At 34.0% G+C, this 23,251-nt stretch overlaps 1 protein-coding gene across 1 annotated transcript in view; it reads left to right on the forward strand.

Moving 5' to 3' along the window:
* The first annotated feature begins 1,579 nt into the window (after positions 1-1,579).
* The window catches only part of LOC149795851 (uncharacterized), an 85,307-nt gene continuing 63,635 nt past the window's right edge, over positions 1,580-23,251 (forward strand). The window contains exons 1-6 of the mRNA XM_089963866.1: positions 1,580-1,663; positions 8,475-8,587; positions 11,246-11,371; positions 13,250-13,648; positions 17,963-18,021; positions 20,426-20,656. Of these exons, the coding sequence (XP_089819992.1) occupies positions 8,548-8,587; positions 11,246-11,371; positions 13,250-13,648; positions 17,963-18,021; positions 20,426-20,656 (855 nt within the window). The 5' untranslated portion in view covers positions 1,580-1,663; positions 8,475-8,547. The remainder of the gene's footprint in view (positions 1,664-8,474; positions 8,588-11,245; positions 11,372-13,249; positions 13,649-17,962; positions 18,022-20,425; positions 20,657-23,251) is intronic.

Raw genomic sequence — 23,251 nt, forward strand, 5'->3', positions numbered from 1 at the left:
TGCAACGGAGTTTTTTGAATAGTATGTGCAAAGTGTTGGATAACAGGGGACACTTTATTCATCACTCCAGCGGCGTGTTGGCTAGCAAAATGGAACTTTGGCTAGTAAATGACTAAATGTTGGTCATTTTGATGTTACTGATTCTAACGTGTTATGTATTACGTGTGTGATGTTATGTACTAGATAATTGGGTATTCATCAATAATACTGTGTATATGATACTAAGTTTGGTAACTTCGGCAGTGTAGTCGATGGCAAGCGTGAGGTACTTAATGGTATCACTGGATGTCGGCCACTGCACCAGCGTGTTTGATAGTCGGTTTTGGGTGTTTGATAGTGAATGACTATGATGCTTTTCACTATAACGGCGTCCTGTATAGCAAGCGTTGTGTATGGTATAGCTGATGACCGTAAGTTGGTCCCTCCAACAACATATTGGAAAACATAGTGCGGTGTTACATGATAAATAGTTCAATGTTGGTCATTCAAACTGTATGTTGGATAGTAGTTATTGGCTACTGGTCAGTATATAATAGTGTTGGTCAGAATACATAGTTACCGCTGACCAAATATTTCTTAGGCTTGTGACCTGATATTTTAGCAGTTTAGTTAAAGAATTAATTTGATTTGTGCATGATAGAATGACACAATAGAGCGAGGTATTCAACTCACCGGGATAATTCATATTGATTGTTAAGAGTTATGTAGTGGCGATCTATCGACATCTTTGCTTTTTATTTATGCTAAACAAAGTTTACAGAAATGCTGAAACGCTTGAAAATAATATGTATACAGCATCACATCAGAAACAATCACAACTGCAGTCGATATGTATTGGTATTTTCCTTATTCATTTTATATTCAATACAATCACGCACTTTTCGTTGTCTTTGTTCCTTATGTTTTGGATAATTAAAAATACATCTACCTTAATCAATATGAGTAGAAAATATAGGGAAATATTATACGGGTTAATGACTATACTTAATCTCTCAATTATTCATTCAAGTATTAAACATCTTGGCTTTGTTTGTATTGGACTCTTCTGATTTCGCTGGTATTCTTCAACACGTTCGTTGTGTCTAATATGTTATTTATAGAATCCATTAGACAGACGACTATAAAACTAAATGTAAGCAAAAATAAGTTTCAAAATGACTTTCCGTGTTATTACGATTAAAAATGACTTGAGATATGCTTAGCGTTGAGAAAGAAAGAAAGAAAGAAAGAAAAGCATATTCAATATTCATGCTGGACAAAAAACTCAGCCACACGAGGGTGGGAGGCAGTCAAACAAGTAGTGGTCAGCTATTAAGTTTATGGATGTACTACATGTAGGACAAGACATGTTTAGAAGTGAAATCGTAGAGGAGGAACAGGTGGGGGAGGGGCGGGGCGCTTATGAAGTCAATTTAGGGTACGCATGGTTTAACGTGTTTGGCTGTTAAGTTCAACTTTAGACTGATCACCTGTAAATGTCATACATATTTGTTAAGCGGGAGTCACTAAAATACAAAGAACCAGGCTGAGTATGACCATTCGGAGTAATTTCGTCTCTTTCCTAGCGTACGATGCAAAAGCTCGAGGTACGTCCGATTGATAGTAGGACGTGTCGTCTTGTCTACTTTCGATTTTAAATCCAAAGAAAAGCCGATTTAAGACGGTAAATTTAATATAAATTTGATAATTGCAAATAATGTGAAAGTCAACTTTTAGAAAACTACCAGCTAATATTCACTACGCAGGCAATACTCCTGTATTTCTTTGCGAAGTTTCACGCACTGGTGTGCAAATTTTAAATACTGGTTCTTTAAATATTAAATATTCGCGAGACAAGCTGTTCTAAATATTCACGAGACATTCTCAATATATAAACGAACAGTTGGCCTGTGTCTAGACCAACAGGTAGGTCTCTGCTTTTTATTTTTATACTTTGCTTACATTACTAACCAGCAATGTTAGCAACAACAAAAAGTGGATACCTACATGTTGGTCTAGATTGGATACGTTCTGTTCTATGTTACTAATAAAGACCGAAAGCCGGAATATACATATTTTAACCATAATACTAACGAAAACGAATGTATTATGATATACCGAATGAAAGTGTCCAGTATGAAAGTGCCAAAAGTATTTGCTGATATATATATATATATATATATATATATATATATATATATATATATATATAATACGTTTTGACAAGTTAAAAAATCAAATAGAATAACTCCTATCAGACCCATTCCCCTGGCCACGTCACCCTCTTCTTGTACATATGTTCCTTTATCACCTGAGTATAGGAAATGTGGATCAGAACAACTTTCCATTTAAAAAACAATGCTGAGATCCCTATTGTTTGACAGAAAGTAGTATGAATTAGGGAATGCAATGGCAACACATACCACCATAGTCATAGTTTTACCTCTTGTTGAGGCTTTTCTCCTTGTCTTTTTTTACTTTATAACATGATATTTGTCACATTAAGTATCTTGCTCCTGAATATATTTTAATTTCTGACCAGTCGAGTGAAGTCAAGTGTGACTGAGCATTGTAATTATATGAATTGTACTAGAAATGGGCAATAAGTAAATAATTTTTATCCAAATAGCTTAAATGATTATTATTATTATTATTCTTATTATTATTAAAATGATTTACCGCTCTTATGTGGCCTAGTGGTTAGAGCATCTACCTTGGAAATGGTACTAACAGCTGCCTTGCTTGGCGCTCAGCATTAAGAGGTTAATGTTAGGACTGGTCGGCCTGGTTTCAGGATAATGTGACTGGGTGGGACATCATGCTACATGATTGAGGCATGATGCCTCAGTGCTAGACATCACTCTTACCTGCAAGCATGATACTGATATGACTGAAATTTTGTTAAAGCTACCGGTACGTTAAAAATTCAAATGAAATACATACACACACACATTACAACAATTACAAATCATAATATTGCGGTGTAGACTGATATATACACCAAAGACATGTAAATACTTTGTACTTTGGGTTTTGAGCATGTTTCGGTGTGTCATGTAAACATTCCATTCTCATTTAGATGAGTCATAAATTGTTGTTGTTGTGGGTTTAATGCCATGTTTTAGCACATGATAGGCTTGGCATGGCAGCTAGTATAACTGGTGGAAGAAGAACCCGGGCAAGAGCCTGGTAATAACCATTGAGCATTTGAAATTTATTGGCAAGCTTTCTGACATCCATATGGGCTGAGCCCAAAACTAGAACTCACAGGGACACTTGGCCAACTGGTGTCCCTGCGGCCTATGTAAAGTCTATATGAAAACTTGTTATTACCAACTTGCTTTGCTGTCAATTAGCCATGGTTAATTGGACATGAGATCACCAATTCAATTTAGGCAGTTGTATTAGGTGTAGAAGACAGTATGACTGCATGAGCATTTAAATGAAATGTGTACCATCTTTTAGGGTGGTGGGTGTTGATTGAGGAGTGGTGCAGTTTCTTTTTGTTTCATATGTTTAAATATCACCGACAAGCTGTTACTTGATTTGTGTCCTCCAAAAATATTCAGTTCTGCCTTTCTTGACTGACATTAATGCTGCCTTCAAAATTCTGCTATGATCAAAGACATATGTTGTTGTAGGGTTTAACGCCATTTTTCAGCACAAGATAGGCTATACATGGTGACCAGTATAATTGGTAGAGGAAGAACCCTGGAAAACCCTGGGAAGAACCACCAACCCACAAGAAGCTACTGGCAGGCCTTCTCACGTACTGATGTTAGCCGAGCCTGAGACTCGAACTCACGCAGACAGAGGTGAGATGGCAGTGATCCGTAATGGTGAGCCCTCTAGACCTCTCGGCCACTCCGGGCCCCCAAAGACATATGTAGTACATAAGATATATTTGCTGTGATTATGGGCTAATGCAATTTCTTTTTTATTCTTCTGGGAGTAAATTAATTGTATTTAAATTCCTCCCTCATGTTGAAGAGAAATCTGGCTGATTTGCTAGCCTTATCTTATCTTGGCCTGGTTGTTTCAGTCATGTTGTTGATGGGCTAGAAGCTGCATTTATAAAGGGAAGCAGAGTTTGTTGCCTTTGGCTGTTCCTGATAGAGTTGTTTTAAAAGCAAACAAACACTGATACTTTAACAAATTCATCAAAATATTTTGGAGGTGAGAAACTAATAAGTTCTGAAAAACAAAAAAACAACAACAATGTCTGATATAAACACAATAAAATGGACTAATAGCTAGTGAACATCTTGACTTTTAAAGCAAAAGCCAAAATCCTAAATATTTACCATGCACTGGATACCTATTTTATTTATACAGTACATTACAAACTCATGCAATCAGAAATGACAGATAATGAACATGCCAATCAGAGTGGAACATTTATACACCACCAAATTATTCCACAAGCAGATTTATGTATAGCATACTCTTGCACTGGTATTAGCAGCACTTGCCATATTTCCAGGACATAAAACATAAATTTCCCATGAAACTGGTGCTGTGTCTGGAGGGTCTTTCATACACGGGTGTAATTTTACAATAAATATCAGTTAAGCAAAAGTTATATGTGTTTCCTATTTCATTTGTTTCAAAATTAATTTAGGTGTACTAGGTAGTTTGTTTTGCAAACATTATATATATTGTATTGATTAATATTGTATGCCAGGGTTGGCACTTAGCAACATGGATGGACGACCAACTAGAAACGCATATTTTGGGGCCTTACAACCCCAGCATGTTGCAAGCAGATTGACAGGTCATGCCACATCCCTCATTAACATACTGGTATTAATGTGCTTTGTTCAGAAAATCATTGCATTTGGCTCAAGACCTCGATTTGCAATACTTAAGACACTATAAATGTTAAGTTGTTGCTTGGGTTTTTTTGGCATCAGGGTGGGGTAGGTGGCCGATATAGTTGAATTCTACTGAGATGATTATTTTCATCTTTCATAAAACATTATATGGCAGAATGTAAGGGAATAAGACTACATGTAATTAATCAATACTCTGTTGAAGGGTTCATTTCATTTTAATGAAACAAAATCTCAGTTGTACAGTTAAATTTGGCAGAGCCATGTAAGGAGATAAGAATGTCAATCTTGACAGGGATTTCTAGTCGTTTTGCAAAGACCAGTATGTATTATATAGCTAGACCTAATTATACACAGTGCTTGTAACTTACAATCAGTCCTGGTAATGGAAAGCTTCATACAAGCTTACACAATTATTGAATTTATTTGAGATCGGCAAATGAAAGATAACAGAACAATTTCCATTTCTTGATGATGACTTTAGCTTAGACTAGCCAATAGAGATAACATTTACATGCTTTAAAATAAATGCCCAATAAAAAGGCTTAATACTTTGCATTTCTTGGTGGTTAATTTATTTTCTGCTTTTAAATATTCCATTAGCTTAGATTAGCCAACAGAAATATATTTTACATGCTCTAAAGTGAATGCCCATTTCTTAACTGACCATTAAATAGGCTTAATACTACATCAGAGGCATACAGTGTGTTAAGCCAAAAATGAATCATAATACTTTCATATATTGATGTTTTGACAATAGATGACTATTCGCAAGTCCTGTTTAATATTATGGACTGTGATTGTATCGGGTGATGAGAAACTGACACATGTTGTCGATGATTGGTATGGCATCTTACCTATAAAAGCAGTCACCCAACACTCAGTGATGAAAATATATAAAGATAATTTTGGAACACGTTTGTAGATCCCCGTAGGGACAATTCATTGATTGCATGTTTATCACAGGAAAATTTATCAAGTATCATACATTTTTGGGTCGCCTGTCAGGACTTCCACATTGGGAAAAATGATTACCCAACATTTCTTTTTAGTTGTTCCTGCTCAGAAATGTCAGACATGCCTAATACCTATTTTTGTTATAGTATTTTTCAGCCATACCCATTTATATTGGCATGTGTTTGACTTTCATTGATGTTCAGTAAGCATGGGTTAATTAACATGACAGGACAAAAATGTTACTGTGAACATTAATTACCACAGTTATTAGCACTGAACATTATAATTAACATACTGAAGAACATTTGCTGCTCAGAGAAAGATAATGTCATCTTTCCTTGAACTACTTTATTCTAGAAGTGAGGAAAATCTGATGTTATTATCTTCAATAAAAGTTTTTAGTATCTTCAACCAGTTGAGTCAGAGTATCATACATAGTGAATCTGATTAATTTAGGCAATTAAAAATTAAAAAGAGCTACTTGAAATCCTACATTTAACAGCCAGAATCTAGTCATCTGACAAAAAATGTAATAGAAGTGAGTATGCCAATGAAATTTTCTTCATGCTAATGGAAGTAGGGATGCTGATTAATTAATCTAACATATTCTAGAACTTAGAAAAGTCTGATATTATTGTTGTCTTCAATAAAGGTGCTTTTATTATCTCCAACTGCTTTAGCCAGAGAATCATGTATTGTAAATTTGATTAATTTATCTCTATGGAACATACTGAGTACAATTTCACCATCCAGATCAGTGTCACAAGACTGCAGAAGAGAACGGGTTGATAAGAGAGGTAATCACTGTATATCTCCAACAGAATTAAGGATTGTAAATGCACTTGTCCAACCTCTATTTCGAATACGCTTGATGTATTATGAGACCGTATGCCCTTTCACTTTCTTTGGTTTTTTAAAACTTATAATACAGGAGCCACAGTGGCACAGTGGTTTGTATGCTGGACTAGAGATCCAAAAGGGTGCAGCTATGAATCAAAGCATGGGACCAGCCTTGGTCAACTACCATGGTGTGTACTTTGGCAAGGCACTTAAATCTGATTGCTAAGGCACTGAATAACCTGCTTATGTTGCTGTGCCATCAACACCAAATCAATTCATAAATGCGTAGCATGCAGACTGTTTTCTGCCTGCCAGTACAGTATTAGGATCAATAGGCCAGTGGTCAAGGGCCTTGCAACTGAAAGATGAAAACTGTTTTCTGCTTAATATCATTTGTTTGGCAACATATACCTGGTGTAAATTTTGTCGATAGCTTGCACATTGGGTAAGGAAGAAGACTGAGTATGACTGATTAATATGTCACAGGTCAAGGTCATTGTGACTGAAAGAAAAATGGTTTTGCAAATTAGCAACAGATTTATGTCGCATGCTTGACCAAGCTGTATGTATAGCTTGCATATGGGGTAAAAAATAAGCATGTCAGTGTAGGGTTGAATAAGTCAAAGGTCATGGTCACTGTAACTGGTAAAATAGTTTCTGCAGAGAGACTTTAGATCTGCAACACAAACCAGGATCAGACCTTGTTAATAGCTTGCAATTATACTAGGGAAGAAGCCTGTTTATTTGTGTGTCAAAGATCCAACATTACTATCACTGATTAAAGGAAGAAAATGATTCCTTCACAAAAATTTCACTTCTCCACCATGACCTTCACCAAAGTTTCTGAATGACTTGCATGTTGGGCAATTTACGCCTATGGATCTTGCGGTGAAACACAAGAAAGAACCAAAACAGTTTTTCCATAATAAACTTTAGTTCTTGACCACTTACTTTGGCCAATATTTGAGGAGAGCTCATAGTTAGGGCAAGAAATCTCTAGATTCTGGGGTGTAGAGGTTAGAGGTCATGATCATATAAGGCTAATAATAAAATAATGGTTTCTGCACAATACTGTTGTTTTAAGATGATATATCTCGATTGTAGGGCCAGATCATTGAGATCCTTTGGTCAGTGATAGTCAGGGTCAGTCATGCCCGACTTATTGTTGTACAAAGGACTGCTACACTTGGATGCCTGTACCTGCAACTTCGTAGCATCGTTTGTTTGTGATGTTTGCATGATTGAGATATTATATGAATTAATGTGTGCAGGCAATGCAGGAGCCATAAACTGTGGAATCCAGTTCAAATCTCTGTAGAATACAGATTAAAATTACCTAACTGAATCCCTGTATTTGCGCTACTGATTGCCATTTCAAAGATTCTGACCAGTACATACTTGAGTAACCAGACATTGGTAAAAGGATATCACAAATATTATATCAAATTGTCTTTGGAGCGGGTATTCATTATACTGTAAAATGAACACCTTAGTGAAGTAAAATTCAAAGGTGACCATGTGTTACTTAGAGATGATTTCTATGTCAGGCAATCAATATGGATTAACTAACCGTGTTACAGCTCAACTGCATGAAGGCTATACTGCATACTCGCAGTAGATGTACAAATAGTTATGCATGGGCATGTTTAAATGTTTATTTACTAATGGCAGTTATGTTTGCAAAGTATATTTAACTTGCTGGAAAATAGATATAGAAATAGTAGAGTTACACTGTAATATGTATTAGAAACTCTAACAACAGCAAAATTAGAACTTTTTGCAACTAATTTTGGAAACTCTAAGCAGTTAGCAAGCTGGCAGTTATATCCTCTTTCTTTTACTGACAAGTTTTTGTTTCATTTGCAGGTGTATCACATTGGTTGATGATGATGATTAGCAAAGTTCTTTCGTAAAGACAGAACAGATCTCTGGTTTCATCATGGCGGAGTATTTGGGAGCAGGTTCTAACTTTTATGAAGGTAATGAAGAAACTCTGTATTAAAATTCATCAATGGAGAATGTGTCTTTCAAAATGAACTAGAATTATCTTGCATGTGTTTCAGGCTGTTAATTTTCAGACAATATGTTTTGTTTGCCTGTCTTTCATCTGCATGCCTATATTTCTAACATTGTTTCACCTAGAGCCATGTATAAACAAAACACAGACATGTTCACTATTATTTAAATCTTAATATTTATAGGGTAATACACTTCTTGGTGATTGGTTAAAAAAAATGAATTTTGATAATGGTAGTGACCACAAGAACTTATGCTCAGATTTGCATGCCTTTGAATTTTTTCTTTGTACCTCCCTTGCTTGATTTGATACAAAAGACATATTCAAAGTGATAAAATGACACAGGTCTTTTTTAATTGATTTATTAATGCAACAAACACTTCCCCAAGTTGTTCATCAAAACAAAGCTGGCATGTAATTACGTTATCACAGAAGTACTCACGGGTTTCAAGGTTTAACTGACCAATTCTTCGCGTAATTTTTTCACGTTCAGCATATTTTAAAGATATTTAAAATATATTTTCTATGGAAAAAAATCGGGAGCCTCGCCAAAAAACCACGTTATAAGCGGGATTGCGAGTTATCCGGGTGCGAGTTATCGAGGGAGTGGTGTACAAAGATTTGTATTCATTGCATTTACAGTGAAGACACAATCATTAATCTGCTGTCAATCTTGCACCACTCAGCTCAAAGATTTTGGATTTTATTGGAATTATTTTATTCCTCAGATTTTGGACATAACAAAAGACAATTATTTGCTTTTTTATCAGAATAGTGAAGTGCCTTTCACAACAACTATCCATGCTGATCTTACAGAAAGAATTCAAGCTCATCCCCCTTGTGTCATGAGTTCAGAACGCTAATCAGAGTCACTGTAGCACTGAGCAAGGGGGTGGAATATTGCTATTGTTCCTGTGCATCAGTTTTTTCTGTCAGTCTAGCCATGTGTCCTTCCGTCCATCTGTGATATATATATCTATATATATATATATATATATATATATATATATATATATATATATATATAATTTTTTCATCCTGACCCATTTTTCTGGGAATTGTCTTGAAAATTGTCAAATAGGTCATATTTCAGAAATTCAATTTGCCATTGCTTCTCCTATTGTACAATTTTGAGGATTGTATTAAAACTTTATTGATAGGTGGCTACTGTAGATGCAAAGTAATAGTTTGCTTTTTCCCTCTGGCCTATGTTTGAGGACATTTTGTGAAAAACTCTCAAAATACAGGTATTTAAAAAAATTATGTTCATCGTTGATAATCTACTTCCACATTATTGGATTATACTGAAACTTTGATGGCTGAATATCAGTCAGTGAACTATTTTTATCTAGGGAAAATTTTATACTGTGAAATTTGTTTCCTCATAGCAATTCAGATACCACAAAAATTATTTAGCTCGCTTTATTTACATTTTTGACCCTATTATCATAAGACATGTTTGGCAATTTTTGGGAGCCAAATTACAAAAATTCAAAGTCATATATGAAACATTGCTAATGTCTATATATACATGCTGAAAGTATACAGAAACAACATTTAAACAGCTTATGTTGGCAAGTTATTATGTGTTGCTTAAATTCCTTATCTCATTTCCTGTGACATGTGACTAACAATTAATTTATCTCTTGAGGACTCTAGATTTTAAAAAAGTAGCCAAAAGGAAGTGAAACAAATAATTTAAGTAACAATCAGCAAACAGCTGATTTCCATAAAATTCAAAAGACACAATAATGAGAACAAAATCCCAAATAATCCTAAATGTCCTACTAAAGTGTCCAAGTATATAGAATGTTCCAAATGAATTCCAATAATCTTGAATGTCCTGATATGCCATTAGTTTTGAATATCCTCATTTACAAGTAGTCTTGAATGTCCTGATCTGATATATCAATGATGTTATCCAGAATGTCTTTGAATGTATTCACAATAATCTCAAAGTAATGTGTTTTAGTCCAAAAAGTCAATGAGCACTTCGTTAATTCCAATAATTTGAATAAATACTTCCACTCAAATTTATTGTTGTAAGCTAGATTCACAGAGACTGATTATAAGAGATGAATGAAAATACTTGTTACCAACTGACAATATATACAAATTTTTACTTGACCTAAGATGCAATGGGATGTCATGGAATTCCTGAAATTTCTTCTAAATTGTAAACAAGTTTGTTTCTAGAATCTTCTAAGCTTGTAAACAAGGCTAGACCTTGAACTGTAATATCAGTAAACATTTTGATAAATATCAGGTAGGCAAAAATTTCATGGACATAGGCACAAAAAAGTCCCTTCCCTCAATCACAGAAAAAATATCAAGCACACTATATAAATTACACATACATTATAGTTTGTTCTTCATTCAGCTTTAAATAGTATTTTATGTGATACAGCTTCAAAACAAATTGCTATTTAATTACAAAACAATTTGATCTCATTTAGCATAGTGCTATGAGAACATTTTACAAACATGAAAAACTAAACCTCTCAGAATAATTTCCTATATATTTTGCTTTATGTGATTGAAAATAAGTGAAATACATGTATATTGAATTTTGTTTTAAAAATATTGTTTTCTTGTTCCTACTTCTTTATAATTCATGTAGGAGAGAATGAAAATCATGGAAAACAGAAGATTCTATGGACCTACCCCAACAAAAAAGTAATTGTTTTGTTGAGAGATGCTACATGTGATGCTGAAATTTTCATTACTCCTGAAATAGATAATGGAGGTAAGTTAAATGACTTCTGCTTTAATTGACAATACAACAACTGGCAGGGTTTCTCATGCCCAAGCGCGAGATTCAAACCTGCATGGACATTGTTGAGACATACAAAACAATTTTACAAATATTGTATTTGTGACTCGACACTTCTACTTTCATATAATGATAATAGTCTGCAATATTATTGTCAGCTATCTTGATTGCCTGTCCTACGATGGGAGTGATAAAAGAAAGTGTTAACATAAAATTTATATATAAAAAAATTGTAATTAAAAAAATTAGGATGAACGAGTTTAAAAGAGAAATTTTTAACATAAAATTACCAAAAGAAGTAAAACAAAATAGAAAATAAAATGAGATGCTGCCAGGAGAATCAAGCCTCTTGTTTGGCAGCTGGGACATACATAAAAAAAGGAAGATGTGGGTGTTTATGTATAAGATTCCATTATGTTTAAAAGCTTACTCCTTTAACTTACACATGTCTATTAGTAAACAACAAAACAGTCAATAGTATGCAAATACCTATTCAAAACCAAGACTGTAGGTAAATTTAATGTGTATAAAATCAAATTAGATAATTAATTTTTTTTAGTAAATATGAACTTTAATCAACCAAAATTCTTGTCATGTTCACCTCTACTTGCAGTTGGACAATGTGAGGTTTATTGTCATATTCTCTAAATACATCTCATTTTTCATACTGTACTTATTGGCTCAAATTTACTTATGTATTCCTATGAGCTAAAGCTGTAAAGAATATGATGTAATCCAGATTTATATTACGGCATTCAACTTATTTTTTAACCCTAAAATCTTTCCACAATAGAGTTTTGTAAAGATGGACAATATGGCAAGTTACTTACACCTGTCATTCTGACCACCTCTTTTAAGAGCAACCATTTGACATGATCTTGAACTGTTCATACTCTGGAAGTCTTTGAAATTCAGGATTATCAAATAGCATTTAAAAATACTTGTATGGAACTGCATTGACCTAATATTAGCATCCCTATGCATTGCAGTGGATTTTGGTATTTATTCCTTTCCTGTGTTGAATATTGTTGTGTACAGGTGTACATTTAAGTTTAATACAATATAATGATAAGTAAATATATCTATATATATATATGACACTGACATAGCAACCTTTTAATAGTTTTCTTGGGGTTGAACAAAAAACACAATTTAATGGTTTTTTGGGAATGCAAACCAAAAGCATAAATATTTATATAATGACACAAATGTTGGAAAGCCGCACAGTGGAAAATGACAAAGTCTCCCTACATTTTCAACCTAAATTAAGGTCTTCCTTAAGGGATAATAATTGACATGTACAGAGACACACCCAAAATAATTGCATCAAGTTATTATTAGTATTAATATTATTTATTATTATTATGTCTTTCTACTACCTTGTAATGTAACTACATTCTTCATTTTTTCTCAATGTACAAACTGTAACATGATCTTGCAATGATGTACTTCCTGAGGTAAAACATACACAAGCAATATAATGGTTCTAACCAGCATTCATATTTTTTTCACTGTACACTTATATTTTGGCTCCCTTATATGTCATATTGTTTTTTCTTCTGTTATTTCATTCTTTGGTTTAAACTTCTTCTGGATAGTTTGGCTTCTCAGCGCAAAACGTAAATATTTATTAACTCCTAGAGACATTGCTCTGGGTGAATTTTAAGACACTCCAAAGGTTACAGGGCATGGTTAATTCATTTGGTTGGGAGGATAGAAGAATCAATAATGCATAAATGTTTGTAAATGTGTTTTCTCTGTCTGCTATGAATTGTCCTTTACTTGATTAAAGATGTATGATAAAACCAGTGTACAGAGAGATAATAATGGTGAATTAATTTCTCATTTCAGTTAGCAAATCAAGCTCATATGATAAGAATACTGAGAGGATATTGAGTGTTCCACTTTGGAAAAATGAAGGAAAGGAAAAGCACAAATTATCTGAAGAAATTGAGAAAGTCTTGAAAAGACTTCGTAACAAGTCACAGAAGTCAGCTAGTTTCTGCATCCAGCAAATTGGAGAATGGAAATTTAAACGTTACTTCAAATGTTTTCTATATGAAATCAACAAATTTTACAATGATTTGTCAGTTGAGTGCTCAGTTGAATACTTCTTTCTCCTCATCAGTGATGAAAAATTGTACCAGGTAGCATCCGACATCGCAGATGTTTTTTTACAGAATAAAGCGAGCAGGACCCCAAGCAAGGTTTACATTGAGCATTCAGGCACTATGCAAGAAGATGGGAAAGGTAAACACAGTTATAGACATATATATCCACACCATCTTTACTCAGGTAAAATGAACTACTCGATGCAATATCCCATCTACACCTTGGCATATCATGCAGATATTTCTGTGCTTTGGGTCTATGAATTTTATTGGATGTGGTGTCAAGCCACCGCATCCAATCAAAGTTAAGTTGTTCTTTCATTTACCCCCTCAGTGCCCCATACTTACAATGGATCATTCACATGCACTGGCACTATATTAAATCTTTTTGAGCATTTTATGGGCATATTTGAAGATGTTCCTATGGTTGCATACCATAGACCTAAAACTGATTCTTGGAACATGCCAGCTTATTTTTGGACAGTACCACAAATACAGGCACATATATTGCAAAGACCAACATTGCTTTGCAAACATTCACCAGGGAATGATTCATTCCAAACTTCAGCTCCATGAGTTACCTTTACTCTCAAACAGGGTTGAGGATATTGGGCCAAAACCTGAATATCTCCTGATATAGAAAATATATATCATCGAATATGTTCATGAAACTGTTAACTTAAGAAAACATAAATAACCACGATAAAATCAGTGTGAAACTTGCAAAGCAATACAACTCAGCCGGACATTCAGTAATGTCCTTTGAGGAGTTAATGATTAAAACTGATGAGGGTTGGGGTGGGGGTGTGGATGTGTGGGGTCATTAAAGAATATACATGTAAGGAATGATACAAGGGTCTGTAACTTAGAACTAATTTGGAATTTGATTTAAATAAAAATATTTAACATTCCCAATACAGTTATATCATTATTTCACTCAGTATGTGACACATATGCAAAACTTTGCAGCAGTATTTACCTATATAACAGTATATGATACATATGCAAAACTTTGCAGCAGTATTTACCTATATGACAGTATATGATACATATGCAAAACTTTGCAGCAGTATTTACCTATATGACATTGTATGACACATATGCAAAACTTTGCAGCAGAATTTACCTATGTGACAGTATAAGACACATATGCAAAACGTTGCAGCAGTATTTACCTATATGTCAACTCCTTGACTGTTTACATGAAATTGTATTATTATTATTATTATTATCTCTTTTCCAGTATCCAGCTACAGCATTTTCATGACACATTTCCTTTACAATCTTCTCCAGCTTTACCAGCTTACAATTTTCAGTACCTATCTAGGGCTGGACAAATTGATTATAAAAATCAGCTTAAAGACTGGAAATAAATTTATAAAATCTGTTCGTGTCAAAGCATAAATATGGTACCTAAAAATTAGCTTCAATAATTGAGCTGGTGGCCATGTATTTTCTGCACATTGCATGAAATTGCTTTTTGGAGGGTTTTCTTATTATACCATCTCTTGTTGAGCCTTCTGGTTATGATATTGTTTTCCTCCATGCTTGTGCTCTCCTTGACTGGGCTTCTGTTCTTATATAGTGTGTATTTTAATGGTAAATATTTCCATCATCTGCATCTGATATGACCAGATATGCACTTGCCCTTGTACTAGCTTTCATCATACTTTTTGTTTGGTTGGTGACACTATCAAAGTCTTACTTTTTTTGAATGTCTGTAGGTCTTTGGTGCCTGCAGTGAAGTAGTGTTTTTGTTTCATCTTGTTTTTCAGAAGACTTGCTTTTGCTGTATTGAAGGACTAAGAAGATGGTGATACTAAGTTCCTGGATTTTGGAAGCAATGTTTTAGTGCATTTATTAAGTATACATTGAGCTGGTGATGTTCTGAACCTCTTTGTTGGAATATTGTGAAAATCTAGATGGGCAATATATGGGTCAGATTTTGAGTGCAGTTTTTTTTTTTTGTATTGGTACATTTGCTTGGTCAAAGAATGGCAGCCCATGGAATAAAATAATCTTCTGTATATACTGCATCTAGCTATATGAAGCATGAGATTGGAAATCATTACTGTATTTTTGCAGATTTTTTTCTTGCAGTACTAGCAATCCACAGGTACTAAATAGTCTGTTCATTCGGAAAGAAAAATATTTTTTAACATGGGCTTTTATTAAAATAAATGCTGGTAGATTATGAGTAGATTATGAGTGAACAGTAAAGTCAAATGATAGTTAGATCTGGAATAGAAAATTCTGTGCTACTGTTTGTTCCAGGTTAACCAAATATTCAAGCATGTTAATGTTTTCATGAGTTACTTGAGTTATTTCAGCACATGTTAAAAACTTCATTATGACAATGTAAGTATCCAAGGAAATTATAATAGTACACTGCAAAACAAAGTTAATGTAGTATATAATGTCAATTTAGCAAATCAAATTATGTCATTTTTCACGTATGAAAGCTATAATTATTTTAAGAGACAAGTCTGAACTTTGTAGATTGCACACTCTTATCAAGTTTTTGCTTCCACACTTCTCAGGAAGGTTGATGAGATACCAGATTTTAAATGCCCACCTTCAGGCAGATTGTATTATTTTAAGATGTTTGTATATCATTAGTCAAAAGGTAAAGGATATTGTGACTGATAGTAGAAAAATGATTTCCGCACAATAAGTGGAGTTCACCATCATATATGGTTGCGAAAGTTTGTAAATGCATTACAGTTGGTGTGAGGAAGAACCTTATTGATTTTGGACTCAAGAAGTCACAGATCAAGGTCACTGTCACTGAAATAATAAAGAATGGTTTCATCTCGATAAGACTAGTTCTGAAGGGTACCTCAACTAAACTTTGCAGATTGCTTGCTCTTGGGGTAAGGAAGAAGGCTGTTGTCTTGGTAACAAATTACAAAGGTCAAGGTAACACATTAAAAGAATATCAATGTTTTGTGTACAGTAACAGTAGTTCTGTATTACAGATCTGCCCAACATGTATGTTTGGCTTGCACTTAGAGAAAGGACGAAGCCTAATGATTTTGGGGTCAAAAGGGCATGGTCAGGGTCATATCATCTGAAAGAAGGGAAATGGTTTTAGAAAGAAATTATCAGTTATCTACACAGAGGACTATTAAATGATGGATGGGCATATTATGCACCATTTAGAGTATTCTTCTTTTCATTATTAAACAGACCAATCTGCTATTTCATCCGACCTAAATTATTTGAAAAATTTCAAGTGAAGTATATTGCAGTTGTTTTTAATTATTAACTTTTTTTAGTTCAGTACGTTGTTTTATTGAGCTGTGAAATATTAAATTAGCCAATGTGAATCAAAATTCATTATCAGTATTTTACAGCTTGATAAAAGAATATATTGAACAAATCAAAAGACCAGAATTGTCAGATACTAGATACTACAGTCTAAAACTATATTAACACAGGCACAATATGTGTGTGTGTTTGATTTAGATTTTTAACATAGCTCTAACAATTTTTAGTTATATCGCTATGATGTCCACAGTGTGGCAGTTTATAGTGATGTCTAGCATTGGGGCAGCTTGCCGCAGACATACCATCAAGTCCCACCCAGTCATATTATCCTGACACCAGGCTGACCAGTCCTAACACTAACCTCTTAATGCCATGTGCATAGTGAGGAAACTGTTAGTACCATTTTTAGAAGTTTTTGGTATGACTCAGATGGGGTTTGAACCCATGACTTCCCGTATCGAGGCAGACACTCTAACCACTAGACAACTGGATTTGTCTGACACAGTATGTTGTTTTGTTTACTTTATATCACTATGGTAACCCAGTATAATGTGGTGAGCATATGACTTGTCAGCTAATCAGACAGTACTATTGCTTATTATTTGCATTTCTCTCATGCTCCAAAGGAAGAAAGAAGAATATCAGTTGTATAATTTTTATAATTTTCTTAATGATATGATAATTATAAACAAAACAAATGAAAACAAAATCTCTCAATAAATGCATTTCTAATGTTTTAGGTTTATTCATGGTTATTTTCCTGGATTATTTCTTTGTTGATGAGGTGCCATTAAGCCTGTATTTTGACATAATACAATTTTCACAGCTTTTCAATGAGCTATTCAGTCAGATTGCATTCAGGGTTTATAACAAAATTGCAACTGTAGATTTAAACCATTAAATTTATTTATAAAAGAGCTAACTTATGGTCTATAATGAGACCACCTCCTATTTAAGACCATCTTTCCTAGTCTTATAATGTCTTAATTTGAAGGTTTTACTGCATATTGTGCACCTTCTCCTTTGCCATTTGATCAGAATCTTGTTACATTGTTGTCCACTATTTTTTAAAAGAAAATTGTCCCACTTTATTGAATTTATTTTCAGTCAAATTCCTCAGAACTTTATGGTTGGTTACATGACTTAATGGCTGACTACACAGCTTGACTTTTTATATTTGCAGATCCAGTTTTCAGCATAATCACAGTTTCTATACAAAAAGGACAACTGCATGAGGCACAGGTATATGATTGGTAGACATTTACTTAGGATAGTTCATTCAAAGAACATCCAGGCCCTGCTCATGAAATATGTATCATCTCTGAATAATATACTCAACTCAGTATTTCAACCATTCTTGAAACTTGAAAAAAATAGTATGCAGGGATAAATTCTTGATGTTACAACACGCAGTGCAAGACTTTCTTGTTTTAATTTAATTCAATATATTTATTATACAATCCCAATAACTATGCACAGAAATTTGAGCCATGTACTCAAAGAGGAGATAAGATTGTGTTTGGGGATGTCCTATCCGTTTGGATACATTTTATATGTTGGTAATAAATTAGACATCTTATTGATCATTTCAGAGACATGATTGGGACCTTATCTTTGATTCTCAATACATGCATAATTCTATCATATTAGGCTTTTTTTTGTTTTATTTCAGGAGGGTATCTGTCTCTAAGTTAGGAAACATACAAGTGAGTTTATGGTATGGCTCAGCTTCTGGCATGCATTATCCATTTATTATCTGTCCAACATTTACTACTTTAACAGCTTATTCAAATCCTCTTGGCAAGTTTAAGTGATAGGAATGCTTCTTAGGACATGCTCTACCAAAATTGTATTTAGGATGCATTACCTGACATGGGCAATGGTGGGCTTCCATAGTAACCATATAGCAAATCAAATTTTAACTTCTTCTCCAGAGAGTGGTTGATCCAGTGGCTACTGCTGAGAAATGTTGTTTTAGGACATGCTTCTTTAGAGTTGTGTTTATTTGATTACCATACCAATGGTATCACTTTTTCCATGACAGCCAGATGGAAAATATACTTATGACTTCTCTTGAACAGCTAAGATAATTGTAGTCAAACGAGAATGAATGTTCTATGAAAATTGTGTCTGGGCTGGCTCCGCTAGCAATGGAGTAGATTCCATAGCAGCCATATGGAAAACCTATTTTCAGTATCCTATCAAGAATGACAGTAGGTTTGGGAATGCTTTGAATGGCTGTGCAATTGCATTGTTTGAACTTGTAAGCAAAGATTTTATCAATTGTTGCAAACTTTGTGATTTTGATGTCAGGGGAGGATGGGTACTATTTTGTTATTAGTTCTGACAGCTTGACATGAAGTACACTGGAAACTGATTGAGAACCTAAAGTAGTCCCAATAACTTACCACTGTTTAAAACATGACAATTTACAGCTAGTCATATGGCAGAGAACACATTTGTTTCATGATAATTTTTTGGAACTGTAATATGTAGTACATTACAGTCATAATTTGATGAGCTTCCCATGGACAAAACATCATGGAGATTAGACATAGAAAAGGAAGAAAATATGAATTAGCAATTTAAAAATAACTTGTCCTGTAAAATTGTCTCAGAAAAAATATTAACATCCTGGCAGGTGGACAACCTATTTCTACCTATTTTATAGAATGGCTGAGGTAATTTTGACCAGCATTGGAAGAATTGTCTTATAGGGCCTACTTTGTCCAAACTGTCTGGTTTATCTGCTCATGCAGTTATGTATCAAGTCACTTTTTAGAGATTACTTGTCCTGTACATGACCTAGGAGATGCTTTTACAATCATATAGGTGGAAAATGTATTTTCAGCTTCTTTTGAATGACAGCTAATTTTAACCAAACTTGGTAAAGATGTTTAATAGGGACTGCTCTGTCCAAATTGTTTTGGGTTAGCTTCCCTAGCAGTTGTTTATCTACGATAGCAACCACACGAAAAACCTGTTTTCAATGTGTTCTTTAGAACAGCCAAAGCCAGATTTGATTAAACTTAGTAGGAATGATTTGCATCCAAGGCTGCTTCACTAGAAACAAAAACCTAATTTTGACTTCTTCTCTTGATTGGCTGTTTGATTCAACTTGGTAGAAATGTTTCTTCAGACATGTTCTGTTAAATATATATCCAGGGTGGCACTGCCACCAACAATCTAACTTCCCTAGAAACAGATTTAAAACCTATTATCAACTTCTCTAGAAATGCTGAAGTAATTTAAATCATCACTGATACAAATATTTAAACTTTTTAGGCCATAAAAGCCAGATATGTGTCCATAAAGTCTTCTGTAGTAAAAATGTGGCTTCCATAACAACTAGATAGAAACCTTGTTTTATTTTTTTCAGTACAAGTCAGCCAGTTTTGGTGAAACTTTCCTAAAATTTGTCATAAGATGTACTCTAGCCTATGATTATTGCTCTAAAATTATCTCTAGGGCTGATTGTGTTAACAAAGTGAACAATCAGTGGAGTTCTTGATAATCTGACAATAGATTGAACTGGAAGATCTCAGTTTTTTAAATTAAGAGTATGGTACATTGAAACTCCATGATAAAAACTGTATACTTCTTTTTCAAATCATTTCAGTGTAAGTGTGCTTTTTATTATTTCTAGACAGAAGTCCTCGTCAACACAATATCAGCCAACTTAGATTTAACAATTGGTACCACATCTGCTTCACTTTTCAAGAAGGCTGGACAAGGATTGAAGAAAGAGATCAGCAATAAATTTAAACCTCCTGCCCACTACGGAATAGTTATGAAGACAGGAGCTTGTCAATTGAAATGCAAAGCTGTTTATCATGGTGCATTAAAACCTTATCATGACCAGGATGACAGTGTGTCGGTAAGAAGAGAAAATGCATTTAAATACATGTAAACTTTACAGCTCTGTTACAGCAGTTAGTTTCATGAGGAAACACACAAGAATGTCAGAATGTATGTTGAAAAGTGCTTTTATGTTTGGTTGATGTGTTTTCGTGTTTTCTTTTGCAATCATTTGTTGTTGTGGGGTTTAACACCATTTTTCAGCACATGATAGGCTATGCATGGCTGCCAGTATTAATGGTGGAGGAAGAACCTGGGAAAACCCCAAGAGGAACTATCAACCCACGAGAAGCTACTGGCAAGCTTTCTCACATACCCACATTTGCCGAATCCTAGACTTGAACCCACACAGACATAGTTGAGATGGCTGTGATTCGCAACAGAGAGCCCTTTAGACCACTCAGACACTCAAGGCCCCACAATCATTTGTAGACTCATAAAATCAGACAAATAAGAAAAGTGAATAATCAGTTGATACAGTTTGTTTTTCAGAGTTACTTACCTATAAAGGAAGCAAAATGTTACCAAACTGTGTCATTTGTGGACAAAAGCCCTTTGCAAAATGGTTTAATATGCAATTGAGAAAAGGGAGTTTATATATTAACAGATATCTTTGATAATGTGGGGGTACATGTTCACTAATAAACTGTATTGTACCCTCATTCTCTATAATTTCTTCACAAGAATGTTAATTGCCACTTCTATAGATATTGTAAAACATACTGGTTTGTTTTACCCTCAATTCAAATAGGGGTGAATAATGCCAGGAAATATATTGCAATATAGCATGTCTGTTTTGCGATATATATCAATATGTATTGGTCGTTAATAGGATTTATGACTTGAATGTTGATTGGGCATATTTTGTTCTGAAATATTAGCAATTTCCTTCCATTTAATAAAATAGAAAGAAATAAATGAAACCATCTTGCTTTTAATTCTACCAAAACACCCAGTAACTGTATTTCATGTTATTTTTCATATCCTTTAATTTTTCATACACCATCATGCCATAAAAGTAATTAAATCTATCATATTTTTTCATACACAAAACTTCATATTTTTTTTGGTCATCCTATTATTTTTGTACATAAAACGATCTACTGTGAAGATTTACTAAGTGATAAAAAAAGTACCGCCCTTTAAAATTTACAGCTAAAAATAAGAGATTAAAATCATTGCTTTGTTGTATTTTTATTTATCTATTATTTTTATTTCATTTTTCTGAAATTTTAGTTCCCATTTCAAACAGCTTCAAAAATATACCAAAGTTCAATTTACATCAAATGACCAGGGTATTGACTTGCTAAGCTAGTTTTTAATAGTGACTTACTTTGGGCACGTTCTTAACTGAGGCATCAAACAGTGAAACAGGAGATTCACACAATGTGATAATCATCATTTATAATCATGCATGTAGGTCATTGATAATTTCTTTCTTTTAATATTATATTTCACTACATATTTTTATGTTTTTTATTTGCATCATGTTTCAAACGGCATCAGAAAAAGTTAGATACACAAAATGACTAGTTTATTCTTTTCCAAGTATATTTGGTATAATCCCATATGATGAGAGAGGTACGTATTAGAGGTACCGGCAGTAACAAGTGCCATTTAACTTGTGTATTGACATGCCTGGCATCTGGTGACTTGTTGCCACCCATGATAATCTTTTGAGTTAAAAGAAACTTAAAAAATGTAAAAATCCCAAAGGGAATTGTAGTGAAAGTTCAACAAAAAGCATGGATAGATAACACCTAATGTTGGATTATATTGATGAAGTTTGGAAAGCGCACACTAAGTGCACACCTTTCCATGGCCATTTGACTGATGGAGTTAAAAACTCCATGAAAAATCCAGAAAAACAACAGCAGTAATCTCCAGTGGATGCACAAGTAAACAGCAGCCACTGGATGTATATCTAAATAAACCTTTCAAAAAATGGTCAACATACATGAAGGACCAGGCTTCCAAAAATATTACAACCATGGAAGCTGGTGAGGAGGCAACCAAAAAAATACCAGCCCATTCAAAGCAGATGATTTCTGAAGCCAGTGAATAGCTAAAGAAGAAAAATTACTGGCATTTCAAATGCAATAAATGGTTGAGAGGACCACTGCATAAAGACTGACAATGAAGTTCCATTGGAAAGTCTTTCTAGGGACAAAGAATGTGAATGGTTTGAGAGTTTTGAGCTGGAAGACTTGTAAAACTCTTGCAAATTATGAATTTTTCAGTACATACTAATTTTGCATTTGTTTTGTGCATTTGTTCAATGTTGGATCACAAATTATATCCTTGAAAATAACATGTTGTGTTTATAATATAAAAATATTTTTTGATACACGTTGCTTTGTTGTTCTCATTATTAAATTCATTTGTCTTTTTTTTTTAAACTGGCTTCAGCATAAGTATCAGTAGATTAATATTGTTCTTGACCTAATGGGCTTGTTGTACACATTTTCAACACCCCATGGGTAGCCTCATTTCCCTATGTAGAGCCTCATTTCCCTACATAGAGCCTCCTTAATTTGATCTGTTGAGGTGAATCTGGTCTTCAATCCAGTATTTACTGGAAAAGACCAAGCCAAAGGTCAAGCGTATTTAATTA

This window comes from Sinohyriopsis cumingii, chromosome 7 (assembly GCF_028554795.1).
Source record: "Sinohyriopsis cumingii isolate HCF-2022 chromosome 7, ASM2855479v2, whole genome shotgun sequence".
Lineage (NCBI taxonomy): Eukaryota > Metazoa > Mollusca > Bivalvia > Unionida > Unionidae > Sinohyriopsis > Sinohyriopsis cumingii.